The 12,497-nt window shown below is 33.3% G+C and overlaps 3 protein-coding genes and 1 long non-coding RNA gene across 7 annotated transcripts; 3 read left to right on the top strand and 1 right to left on the bottom strand.

The window, feature by feature from the left end:
• Positions 1–807: 807 nt before the first annotated feature.
• LOC126925461 (uncharacterized) lies at positions 808–1,830 on the bottom strand. Its single transcript, XR_007713935.1, has 2 exons — positions 1,683–1,830; positions 808–1,581 (listed from the first exon to the last, which is right to left on the bottom strand). It is a non-coding gene; the product is annotated as an uncharacterized LOC126925461 (long non-coding RNA).
• Positions 1,579–5,410, top strand: LOC126925445 (kelch-like ECH-associated protein 1B). Of its 2 annotated transcripts, XM_050740999.1 has the most exons (8): positions 1,807–1,939; positions 2,029–2,475; positions 2,569–2,868; positions 2,948–3,112; positions 3,196–3,863; positions 3,935–4,183; positions 4,261–4,559; positions 4,647–5,410. In XM_050740999.1, exons 3-8 carry the CDS (start codon positions 2,578–2,580, stop codon positions 4,832–4,834), a joined length of 1,860 nt encoding a protein of 619 aa, XP_050596956.1. In that variant the 5' UTR covers positions 1,807–1,939; positions 2,029–2,475; positions 2,569–2,577; the 3' UTR covers positions 4,835–5,410. The 2 variants fall into 2 exon arrangements, with proteins under 2 accessions (XP_050596957.1, XP_050596956.1); XM_050741000.1 differs by lacking the exons at positions 1,807–1,939; positions 2,029–2,475 and adding an exon at positions 1,579–1,733.
• Positions 5,411–5,572: 162 nt separating this feature from the next.
• LOC126925455 (glucoside xylosyltransferase 1) lies at positions 5,573–7,654 on the top strand. 2 transcript variants are annotated; one of them, XM_050741019.1, is made up of 3 exons: positions 5,573–6,418; positions 6,499–6,752; positions 6,867–7,654. In XM_050741019.1, exons 1-3 carry the CDS (start codon positions 5,978–5,980, stop codon positions 7,150–7,152), a joined length of 981 nt encoding a protein of 326 aa, XP_050596976.1. In that variant the 5' UTR covers positions 5,573–5,977; the 3' UTR covers positions 7,153–7,654. The 2 variants fall into 2 exon arrangements, with proteins under 2 accessions (XP_050596976.1, XP_050596975.1); XM_050741018.1 differs by having other exon boundaries at positions 5,574–6,418; positions 6,499–7,654.
• A 110-nt stretch (positions 7,655–7,764) lies between these two features.
• On the top strand, positions 7,765–12,249 carry LOC126925457 (PDZ domain-containing protein GIPC3). Of its 2 annotated transcripts, none has more exons than XM_050741023.1 (6): positions 7,765–8,164; positions 9,753–10,075; positions 11,000–11,096; positions 11,223–11,605; positions 11,690–11,771; positions 11,862–12,249. In XM_050741023.1, exons 2-6 carry the CDS (start codon positions 9,761–9,763, stop codon positions 12,017–12,019), a joined length of 1,035 nt encoding a protein of 344 aa, XP_050596980.1. In that variant the 5' UTR covers positions 7,765–8,164; positions 9,753–9,760; the 3' UTR covers positions 12,020–12,249. The 2 variants fall into 2 exon arrangements, with proteins under 2 accessions (XP_050596980.1, XP_050596981.1); XM_050741024.1 differs by lacking the exon at positions 7,765–8,164 and adding an exon at positions 8,991–9,139.
• The last annotated feature ends 248 nt before the right edge of the window (positions 12,250–12,497 follow it).

Raw genomic sequence — 12,497 nt, 5'->3', positions numbered from 1 at the left:
TTTGTACATATGTGTCTTCTACTCTAGATACCTGAAGAGGCATTATTGCACTGAATTAAAGGTCGAGCCCCCTACTTCATTGTGCGCCAACAAGAACCTGTACAGTGTGAGCATTTTATGGAAAGATCAGAGCAAAATTCATCTTCTATCTTTATTATTCAATTGCAAATCAAATATTCTGAAAATTATTACATGCGATAATCAAAAAAATTGAATCGGCCTATTTAATGTAGAATTTAAAGAATTCTCCTTAGTTAATTAAAACTTTTGTATCTTTTAGTGCTCTTTTCTTTCCATTCTCTAAATTAATATCATGAAGTGTTCTCATTGTTCTCATCAATAATGCCCATAAAAATAACAGATTTAAAATTCAAACTTTCTAAAATTTGAACTTTAAAAGAAAAGGAATATTCATTGCTTGATAATAAATCTAATATAAATTTGTATGATTCAGTTATTAGAGATAACTAGTAATTAAAATATTAATAACATTCTAATAGCCTTAACACGTTATTTCCACGTCTAATGGCAATAAGATTATTCTATACTATAAAACACTGCCATAATTTCAACTATTGTTATATTGATTTTAAGATCCTGCCAAATAATATTATCGCATTAAATATAATGCATTCTTCAGGGCTCTGTTAAAAACAATTAAAACTTCTCAATGAAAAACAGACATTAACTATACATTGCAAATAAGTCAAGAAAAAGAGTATCTCCTCTTCAAATTCACAAGATATTTGGATTTGTCGCTTAATTATGAGAACATTTCCAATATAAAGTACAGAATATACTAACAAATTAACAAATAGGAAGTATCAAATACTGAGGACTTGTTCATTGAATTCTATGCATGGAATAATGTCTCAATTCACAGAACAAGGTTCCTACTATCTTTGAAATTTATTTTTTCAACAATTACAATGGAACTTTGTACATTGTGGAGATTTAATAGTAAACTTCTCAACTGCATAGAATGCAATGCTAAAAAAATTCTTGAGGCTCAATATAGGTACTTCTGTACTACCCTTTCGTTTTGCTAATACGAATAAAAACTAATAAGATCTAACTCATAAATACTTATCAAGAACTAACCATTACTTTAAAAAGGTCCTTAATTTGATAGATCAATTGCTACTTACGTTGCATTAAAGTTGCATAAATTATAACTTAAGCGCAATGCAACTTTAAGGAAACGAAATAAGTATTGTAAAATCATAAAGTAGAAGATTACACAAAGTAGTCGTATAATAAATCACAGACATTCTGTTACGGCGGTGACTTGTTGGCGTACGGTATTAGGTTAGGTTCCTCGTAACCTACCTCGTCTCTCTTGTTACGCCTACTATTATACTGTTATTGTTGAAAACTCCATATTAATAAGAAATAAATATATTGTCTCAAAATAAACGTGGTCTCTCATTTTCCCAATTTCAAACTCCTAAAAACTTCAACCTATAACCTCCTCATTTCTCAATCCTTACATAATTAACTCATAAATATGTAGTGTAAATCTAATGATTGTCATTTTTTATACGTGAATCCCTTCAACATTTCTAGTTTACCATCAATTTACTGAAACAATGTAGAATACAAATGCATACACATAATCGAACAAATATTTAAAACATATTAAACGGATTCCTGGATGACAAAATGCAAGCCAGAAAAATTACCGGACGTATTGGTTCAAAGGTGCGCGAACGGTTTCAAAGGTAAAAACCTCGGTAAGTAGCTGCTAACGTGCTTGATCATCAAAGCGAAATAAATGCAAGTCATTCACGTCATCTACGATCACGAGTGTTGTTTCACGGTCGAACTTTCGCTTGTGTTTGTCTCGTACATAGCCCCGTGTGGTAACCATATACCTAGACACTGTCTCTTATTACCTTATTATCTCGGTACGACCGAGCTGCTTGCGGTATAGTGACATGTAAATATAAACGTATTCGGTGTTGTCTTCCGAACGATTAATTCTTTGCATCTTGTTTTTTCACGCTTTACCGCCCAAATTTTTCACAGACACACATGTAAAATATCGACGTACGTATTACGAGCATGGGTGGAATGTACATTTTTCATTCAGAAGCCGATCTCGAGTAACGAGTTACTCTTATCAGTCCTTAAGTAACGCGTTAGAATAGACATTAAGATATCGATGCTCATCTTGGAGAAAGAAAAATTTGTCAACTCACAGAATCTTTTGAAAGCACGTGTAAATAATAATTTCACGTCTGACGTGAGCCAACATCAACATCATATTCGTTAGTACTTATTGTTCATATCTGCGCCATCGAGCACGATCAATTAATTAATTGGCAACTTAGCCCTTCAAATTATGTTCGCTCTATCGCATCTCCTCTTCCCTTCTTAATTTATTTTACTTTGGGAAATTTATCAAGATTGCGAATTTTTATTCGTAATTCATTTGCATTTCTCTGTTTTGCCGGCGATTCTTCGGTCATTCCTGTAAGTATTTCTTATGTTCTTGAAATATGGTTTATATGTGGTGCTTAATTGTGTAAGATTTGTCTATTATTGGTGAACTTAATTCTTTCATAGGTTATTTTAATGGATGAGGAAGATTGTTGCATGAAAAAAGAAGCTCCTAGTAGCTTCCATTCCAAAAATCTTGGATCTAGTTCTTCGTTCATGACCGAGGGTGAAGGCCTAGATTCTACGGAGAAACATGGAGATCTTGGTGACATGACCTTTTACATGGCAAATTATATTAAAGATGCTATGAAGATGATGTTCATTATGCGCAGTCATCATATGCTCACTGATGTTATATTGGAAGTGGGGTCAGAATTATTCTATGCACACAAAGTAATTTTAGCTGCTGCTAGTCCATATTTTAAGGTAATTTACCTTAAAGACATACAAAAAATATACACTGGACAAGTACAAAAATTTCATTGACTTGTTTTCAATATTCTAGGCAATGTTTACGGGAGGTTTGAAAGAATCTGAAATGTCTAGGGTAAAACTTCAAGGTGTCAGCCCAACAACGATGGCACGTTTAATGTATTTCATGTATACTGGTCAAATAAGAGTCACAGAGATTACAGTGTGCTCTCTTTTATCAGCAGCCACCATGTTTCAGGTATGTAAAAGATAAGTACATTTTTCTAATAAAAAAGAAGATGTCACAGTATCTAATATACCTTTTTTACATCTATGATGCAGGTTAGTAATGTCATAGATGCGTGTTGTGTATTCTTGGAAAGACAATTAGATCCCACAAATGCTATTGGAATTGCTAATTTTGCTGAACAACATGGTTGTCAAAATTTATGTCAGAAAGCAAATCAATTTATTGTTCAACATTTTAGTCAGATATGTCAGGAAGAAGAGTTCCTACAGTTATCGGCAATGCAATTGATAGCACTAGTGAGAAAGGATGAGCTGAATGTACAGGAAGAGAGAGAAGTGTACAACGCAGTGTTAAAATGGGTCAAGTACAATGAAGAAGCCAGAGGACCCAAAATGGAGCACATATTGCATGCAGTGAGGTGTCAGTATCTCACTCCTAACTTCCTTAGAGAACAAATGAAAAACTGTGATGTTTTAAAGAAAGTACCTGCATGCAGAGAGTACCTTGCACAGATCTTCAAAGATTTGACTCTTCATAAAAAGCCAGTGGTAAAAGAGAGAACACCTAACACTCGCAGAGTGATATACATAGCTGGTGGTTTCTTGAAACATTCTTTAGATTTGCTAGAGGGGTATAACGTAGATGAAAAAACTTGGACTCAACATGCTAAACTAATAGTCCCAAGATCTGGTTTGGGTGGAGCATTCCTAAAGGGTATGTTTTATGCTGTTGGTGGGAGGAATAATTCACCAGATAGCAGGTAAGTTTCTTCTAAGGGAAGATAGTAAGAAATTAGACATAACATTTTTAAGAATTTATATGAATTTGCAGATATGATAGTGATTGGGTTGATAGATACAATCCAGTCACGGATCAATGGAGAGCTTGCAGTCCAATGTCTGTACCAAGAAACAGAGTAGGAGTGGCTGTTATGGATGGACTATTATATGCTGTTGGAGGTAGTGCAGGTGCAGAATATCACAATAGCGTTGAATGTTATGATCCGGACCACGATACTTGGACTAATGTGAAGCCAATGCACATCAAGAGACTGGGAGTTGGAGTAGCTGTAGTTAATAGGTGAAACTCGCAAATTATTTAAGGTTTAAGAGTTTGTTATTAAACTACGTTATCTATGTGAATTCTGTTTATAACAGATTACTTTATGCCATTGGTGGATTTGATGGATCAAATCGACTGAATTCTGTAGAGTGTTACCATCCTGAAAATGATGAGTGGACAATGGTTTCACCCATGAAATGTAGTCGATCAGGAGCTGGAGTAGCCAACCTTGGACAATACATATATGTGGTGGGAGGATATGATGGAACAAAGCAATTAAACTCTGTTGAAAGATATGATACAGAAAGAGATATATGGGATCAAGTCAGTAGTGTCACTATTGCTCGTAGTGCACTCAGTGTTACAGTACTAGATGGAAAATTGTATGCAATGGGTGAGAACCAAAAAATATTTTTACAGAATAGATTTTATTTAGATTTGTAACTTTATCAATGAATGTTTTCTTATTCAATATTTACAGGAGGATACGATGGTGAACACTTTTTAAATATAGTTGAAATTTACGACCCTATGAAAGACACATGGGAGCAGGGAGTACCAATGACTTCAGGAAGATCGGGTCATGCGAGTGCAGTATCGTACCACCAGTGTCCCATCCATTGTGATCATCTGGATCATAATATATCTCTAGAGAAACCACCATCGTGATATATGTAATTATCAGATGTTAATTTAAATATTGGTATATAAATGAAATTCTTAATCTAGGGAAACAAATACAAAAAGCAAGGCAGAAATAATGGAAATAGTTGCCCAAACGGTGAACGAGTGACAGACTGATAATAATGTATTTTTGAGTTGTAATGTAAGTTCTGTTCTGAAGATTGAACTGCATTAACATTCTATAATTTTATTCTTGATAGAACCTCTTAATAGATTCAATGATTTACTTTCATTAAATGTAGCATACAACATATATATGTACATGTTTTAAAATCATAAGGACCTTATCTATTCATATAGATATATTATTTTTAAAATCAAATTTGTATAAAAAAACTTTCTTATTTTTGAATCGCTGTACATTTGTAATATATTATTAAACTAATATAGTGACACACATGCACACGCCTGCACGCGGATCTGTATGTACATGTAAAATATCCACAACTAATTCGCGCATTTTTGATCAATTAAATGTATATCCTGCCTAATTATTATATGTTAAGAAATGTTGAAAGACTTGATTAAGAAAAGTGAAAAATATATATGCTTGAAATATTATCAGTGTTCTTTTTTAATAAACATTCTTCAGAAGTTCAACAATATTTATAATTATCTAGTAATAAAAAAAATGTGCACTAATTAAAATATAATTAAAACTATTTCTTTAGTTTAGAGATATTTCGATTTATATCGTTTATAATGATTCACTACCAGTCCGAAAATGTAATTCAATCGTGGGAGTGTGGGAGTCAAAACTGGTTTTGTTGTCAAGATGGATCACACTAATCGATATTTTCGAAAGCTGGGGAGCACGGATACTCTTACCATTAAAATCTACTTTTATACCATATAAAGCGACAATTATTACATTCCAAAGATAATCAACAATTTTTTTACAATTTTATGTAAATAATATCTCTATACATCTAAACTATTCAGTTCCTACTTGTTAGTTATGGTAGGTCTACAGTGAGGTTATAAACATAATGATCGTCTAAACATATTTATCTGAATCATAAACAATACGAAAGAACATGAAAACAATAAGTTCTTTCACGATAATTTCCACCGACCATAATACAGCAAAAATTCGGCGGACTACGTGAAATTCAAATAAGTACAACGATGAAATCTGTGTACAAATTGTTTTTTCTGTGCCTTATCTTCATCGGATTAATAATACTGCTTAATTTAACAAATTTCTCTAACAAAATCTATGATGCATCCACCAAAGAAGCTGTCGTTTCTACTACTGTTAAAAAGCTTCAACCACCATCAATAACAGGAGAAGTAACAATCTGTGTGGTAGTTTGTGGAGACAGAGTGGATGAAGCGCTAACTATGCTCAAATCTGCCCTAGTCTTTACATGTAGATCCTTACAGTTCATTATTCTGGCAGAAACCAGCTTAATTCCAGCTTTTAATGAGAAGTTAGCAGAATGGAAGCTTTTATCAAACAAAACATTTGATTTTGTTGTCAAGCCTATTACATTCCCCGAAGGCAGTGATGCAGCTATGTGGAAGAAGCTGTTCAAGCCTTGTGCAGCTCAACGATTATTTCTCCCGGTAATTCTATAAAAATCTAATTAACTAACAAAAAGATATTATATGTATTAATATTTAAATGTATGGTTTATTTATTACAGTCAGTGCTAAATGATATAGATGCTGTCCTCTATGTGGATACAGACACGTTATTCTTGGCTCCACCGGAAAAGATTTGGGATGAGTTCAAGAAGATGAATTCTAGCCAACTAGCAGCTCTGAGTCCAGAACATGAAGATCCTAACACAGGATGGTACAATAGATTTGCCAAACATCCCTATTATGGAAAGCTTGGTGTGAATTCCGGAGTGATGTTAATGAATCTGACAAGAATGAGAGAATTCAGATGGATAGAGTATGTGATACCCATTCACAAGGAATATAAATTGAAGATAACATGGGGAGATCAAGATATAATAAACATTATATTCCATTACCATCCTGAGAAACTGTATGTCTACTCTTGCAGATATAATTATAGGCCTGACCATTGTATGTACATGCCTGTCTGCACAAAAGCAGAGAAAGAAGGTGCTTTGGTTTTACATGGTTCTAGAGGCACTTTTCATTCTCAAAAGCAACCTCCTTTCAGAGCGATTTATAGAGCCATGCAAGAGTACCAATTGAATACAGATCCCTACGATTATTTATTGGTGCCAATGAGAAACTATTTAGCTTTGGAGCATAAGTCAAACTGTGGTAAAGTGTGGGAAGTGTTTATTACTCAGCCCGAGTTACACTTAGGACAACAATAATATTTAAGCGTTTCTTCTATATACAAAGAATAATTAATATAGTACTTCCTCTTCGACCTGCTACTGAAACAAATTTTGAACTTGTACACAATATTTAATATACAGTATAGTATAAACAATTCTATTCATACATAGACTGACTATGTTCTATAGTGCATTCTGATTTTATTTGTTAACAAATGCGCTGTGATTGTTACTGTCTAACGTAAAAAAAGGGAAAGAACTATGTTATTATAATTATTAGCTAAGATCATTTCGACAATACTCTTTGAACATAGCTTTGGATCAAATTTTTAAAATTACTTTGTATACTTACAACTCGACATAAATTACTTTTACGAAAACTACCGTGGTAGAATCTTTTTACAAAAATTTTATACAATTGCATTGCCACCAATGCAGAAGCATTTTGTATACTTGACTATAATTATTTTGTTATTCCGTAATATACGTTTTTGTGATACTTCTCTTATACGGAATAAAAGGAATCATTCAAACTTAACAGAGTGCCATTCTACCATCGAATGAAGTCACCATAACGCGCTTTAGCAGGCTGACTCTCTGAAGAGAGGGGGTCATAACGCTGAAAGGGTCCGGAATAAGGGAGCTGCAGTGCGGAGATACGCTTCTACGAGTTACGACCGTTCGCATGAAATCGCGTTTCCTTCGATTCTCTGTTACAAAATTCTTCAATCTCAATTAAAGATTCGCTTAACTTACTTGGAAGATCCCGGCGAAAGACTAACCATAAACAAGAAATTCTAAAACGAAAAGGAGGAGGAGAATGGTATTTGTAATTCACGATGAAGCACGACGATCGCGCAGTCAGTAAATCAGTGTCTTGATAACGATTACACTTGCATTGATAAAATAAAAGCAAATCATAAACCAGTAAAAAGCCAACTGTGAGACGGTACACGTCAGACATGAAGAACTTTTGTGTTTCTTTTCCACGTTGATTTCCATTTATGTCCGCACGGTAACGTCATTTTCTACTCCGTCCACAACTAAGGTAAGAGATCTTATGGCTGTTTGAAGAGGAATGTTCATTTTTAATCTTTCATGCATGAAACATAGGATACAAAATACAGTTGGATAGGCTGATTCTTATATAAGTGACTAATCGAGCAAATAACACTTGAATGAAGTTAATAATTGTGTGAACAGTAACACAAGTCAACGATCCGTTAAAGCCGTATCATCTTCCAGTGGTTCTCTTGTTTCATAGATCAGGGTCACCATCGCGTTACCACATTCTTATAGTATTATTAATTTTGCTATCTAAAAGTTATAATCTAAAGTTGTTTTGAGATCAAAAAGTTAGGAGAGTTGTTTTTTTTAAATTAATCTTCTCATGCCGATTAGCGGAGTTTTTATTGACATTTGCATTGCGTTGAACGATCACGTCATCGAGTTATGAAATTTTTTATCGCCTGAGCATTTGTTAAAACAAACAACATTTGTTTTCTCGTTATCGTTAACATTAGTCACACCTGAATAATCCTATTGAATCGCTTCTAGAAATTTCTTTTTCTTGCCTTATAAATGATTGTTGTCTTCAAATTCGTTTATTCATTACATTTTTATCCATCTCTACCATACATATACGTATTCTTCATCGTAAAATGTTGTTCATGAAAATATATCCATAGTCAGAAAAAACCACTTAACGATGTTAATGTAATAGATTAAAAAAGTATTATCCGGAGAAGAGGTAAAGGAGTATAAGTCATGCATACTGCATGTCAGTAATAGACAAAAGAAAAAGAATCTTTTTGGAAAAATTGAACGCGTTAGCCTCGCCCCTTAGATACTTATCATATTCCTACACGTGTGTGCTTTACATTCATCCAAAAATTTATCGAAGTACAGTGAAGACAAATAAAAATATTATCTCGGCGATGGCTTGATGTGGGGATTACATAAGAAATATAGAAACTTTAGGGCTTAATATCTCGACTTCGATATCGCTAGGCTTCCGTAAAACGTAATTACTTGTATGTTGTATTCTTCTTAACACGTAGCTAAAATTTGAAGAAATTCTTGAGAAATTCATTTTCTCGGAGAAATACCTCAAAGTGTAATGTTAGATCAGGTTTTGGATTTCGGACGTGAAAGTTGATAATATGTTATTCTATTTCGTTCCATCGGGCTTACAAAATACGCGTTATACTCGGTTTAGAAACATTTTTCTTTTTGTTGAAAATTATAGTTATTTATTTGGCCAAACGGTATTTGTAACAATTAAGACGTTTTATAACAATAATTTGATTTACGCAAAGACTAGAAACGTGAGACAATAATGTAGAATATGTTAACGTATTTACACTGTTTTACTTATATTCTTTTGTCGGTCTGCCAAAGAATTATAAAATACTTAACGTAAACTGGATAAAAAGATATAAAAGTAAAAAACGAAAACGTAAACAAATTTTCATTGTACTTTATACAAAGATTTTAATTAAATTTCATTAATAAAGATATGATGTAAAAGAAAATAGAAATAAAATTCGTTGTTCACTTAAGAGACATTAAATTTCACTTAAATCAAAATTCTTAAGAAAAGACTCAAACAAAACAGAAATGTTCCTGTTCCACAGAGGTAAGCATGTCGTTGTTCAAAGCGCGTGCCGCCCCCAGGTCTCCTACGTCGGAGAAGGTTCTAAACGGTGGATCTCATTACCATAATCATCATAATCAACCAAATGGTAACGAGAACGATCAGGAAGGGTCTGAAGGGACTCATAATCAACAACAAAATGGTAACCAAGAGCAAAGGCGACCTTCTAAAGTACATAAGCCTCCTCTAGTCTTCTACTGTCAACTGGCTCATGGAAGTCCAACAGGATTGATATCAGGATTCAATAACGTACGAGAACTTTACCAGAAAATAGCGGATTGCTATGATATACCAATGGAAGAAGTGAGTCTCCTGTTATTTGGTTCTTTATACTGATTGTATGATAGAAATAATTTATCTGGTACTTTAGGTAATAGTAGATGGGTTGTAAAAGAGACTTGTGTTTTGTTGCTTCTGTGTATTAATTAATAATCCATTTTTATAAGAATTTTCCACGTGGAATTATTCAAGAATTATTTCTTGCAATTTATGACAGTAATTCCGATGGATAAATACAAATCTTCAAATATTTATTTGAAAATTTTCTTCGTCACTTGTTGCTATTATAGTAGAAAAATAGCTCCAAAAATTCTTCCTGTGATTTATTTATTCAGTCATGGTGCTCAAATAACACCGCTCTTCGTAGGGTGAATATCCCGGATACAGGAAACATCGGTTCCGGGCTGTGGCCTCTGGCCGACCTGGCGGATACCAGGGCTAAGCGTAGCTTTCCGTGTAATAACAGGTTGTAAAAGGCCAGTAGCAGCATTTATTAGCCAAGCTGACCAAGCTGCATATGTAGTGGGTCATTCAAATCGGGGACAGTATTAAACTGACTTCTATAACACCGTTTAAGAACCCTGGTGAAAGTTAATCGCATTTAAGACATAATTCGCAAAACTTCTAACAATATGCAAATGATGAAAGAAATTAACCATATAGATATTAATACAGTTAGATTTAGATTTCCATTAAAAATGATAACTATCTTTATTTTTATTCAAACGAAAATAATTTAACTTCTTTCAATTATTTTTTACTATTATTTTATTCTTGTTTTACTTTTTGCTACATATAATGTAAAGTACTGGCATATGAAAGGAGAAACGAATGTAGTGGGGAGGAAGTTGCTTTGATGATCTGGAATAATAATAATATACCTTTGATACATCTTCAGCGTCTACCATAAAATATATAAAAATTATTATACATCTTTTATTATTTCAGATCCTCTTTTGTACCCTGAATACTCACAAAATAAAAATGAGCGAATTATTGGGAGGCCAGATAGGAGTAGGTGACTTTATATTTGCACACAGAAAAGGTAAAATTATAAATTTTGAATCATCGACTGTTTTTATCATTGCCGAGAACAAAAATTAAATTTTTTAAATATTACCTTTTTTTTGTCGAACCCCACTTCAACTATCACTAATTTCACTTTTTTTAGGGAGACGTAAAGAGATAGAATTGGTGAAAACGAATGACTCCCTTGGATTAACCATAACCGACAACGGTACAGGGTACGCCTTCATAAAGCGCATCAAAGAAGACTCGATAATCGATAGGACAAAAGTGATCGAAATTGGAGATCACTTGGAAAAAATCAACTCCACCAGTCTAGTTGGCAAACGTCATTTCGAAGTGGCAAAGGTGTTGAAAGAGATCCCTAAGGGAGACACATTCACGCTAAGGCTTGTAGAACCATTGAAAAATGGTTTTGCCAACATTGGTCCACGAGGTGATACGAAGAAAGGAAAAAAATCCGGTTATGGAACTGGAAAGGAAACCCTCAGGTTCAAAGCTGATGGAAGTGCACAGATTATAGAAAAGGTAATTAATTATCAATAAAAAGGAATAAATTATAACATAGATACTTACAAAATATTCATTTCTTCTTTGGTTGTTGATTAATAGGTGGATGATGCTGCCACTATAGCCATAGAGAAGATCAACGTTATCCTAGAGAGCTTCATGGGCATTTATGACACGGAATTAGGTATATAGAACCATTCAATAACGTATTACAATATGTTTTAGAAATATTGTTTTTCTAAGTAATGTTTATTGGATTTTCTTCTTTAAATAGCTACACAAATTTGGGAGCTTGCAGAGAACAAGCGCAACAGTAGTGAATTTGCAGAAGCAATTGATAATTCGGATTTAGAGGCTTTCGGATTTACGGATGACTTCGTCATTGAGTTATGGGGCGCTGTGACTGATGCCAGAGCTGGAAGACATCGATGATGTCGACGATTATGTCAATTAATAGAACCAAACAAAGAAAGAGCCAAGAGGAACCCTTTTCTATTATTAGCAGCTTAAAATTTGTGCCGTAAAAATGTGGCATGCAGATAACAATTGAATTGTAAATTAATTGTAATAGTTAACGCTTAAAATTTGTACAATTTATATTATAAATTTATACATATTTAAAATTATACAAAATAAAATAATAAATAAACTTGAAAAAATTATATATATCTTTTATCATAAAAATAAAACAATAGGATAAATAAACAAATCCAAAGATTTGAACAAACACCGAATCATTTGACAGTTCATTTATATCATTTGCCAACTATAATGCTAAATAATACAGAGATAAGACAGAAATAAAACAGGAAGAAATAAGTAGTAGATAAGTAAGAGATAAAGTCTAAGAAATTATTACAAAATCATTTTGACTGACGTGTGATATATGGTAATTCCTTCCTTCAGAAAT

Source organism: Bombus affinis, chromosome 16 (assembly GCF_024516045.1).
Source record: "Bombus affinis isolate iyBomAffi1 chromosome 16, iyBomAffi1.2, whole genome shotgun sequence".
NCBI classification, from domain to species: domain Eukaryota; kingdom Metazoa; phylum Arthropoda; class Insecta; order Hymenoptera; family Apidae; genus Bombus; species Bombus affinis.
The sequence above is the reverse complement of the archived record's forward strand: the minus strand, read 5'-3'. Positions and strand labels throughout refer to the sequence as shown.

Excerpts from the sequence above, each read along its gene's own strand:
- LOC126925445 (XM_050741000.1), top strand. The coding sequence starts at position 2,578 with ATGGATGAGGAAGATTGTTGCATGAAAAAAGAAGCTCCTAGTAGCTTC. Across the intron at positions 2,869-2,947 it reads CTGCTAGTCCATATTTTAAG|GCAATGTTTACGGGAGGTTT; the intron begins GTAATTTACCTT and ends TCAATATTCTAG. Across the intron at positions 4,560-4,646 it reads TGGAAAATTGTATGCAATGG|GAGGATACGATGGTGAACAC; the intron begins GTGAGAACCAAA and ends CAATATTTACAG.
- LOC126925457 (XM_050741023.1), top strand. The coding sequence starts at position 9,761 with ATGTCGTTGTTCAAAGCGCGTGCCGCCCCCAGGTCTCCTACGTCGGAG. Across the intron at positions 10,076-10,999 it reads ATGATATACCAATGGAAGAA|ATCCTCTTTTGTACCCTGAA; the intron begins GTGAGTCTCCTG and ends TTATTATTTCAG. Across the intron at positions 11,097-11,222 it reads TATATTTGCACACAGAAAAG|GGAGACGTAAAGAGATAGAA; the intron begins GTAAAATTATAA and ends CACTTTTTTTAG.
- LOC126925455 (XM_050741018.1), top strand. The coding sequence starts at position 5,978 with ATGAAATCTGTGTACAAATTGTTTTTTCTGTGCCTTATCTTCATCGGA. Across the intron at positions 6,419-6,498 it reads CTCAACGATTATTTCTCCCG|TCAGTGCTAAATGATATAGA; the intron begins GTAATTCTATAA and ends TATTTATTACAG.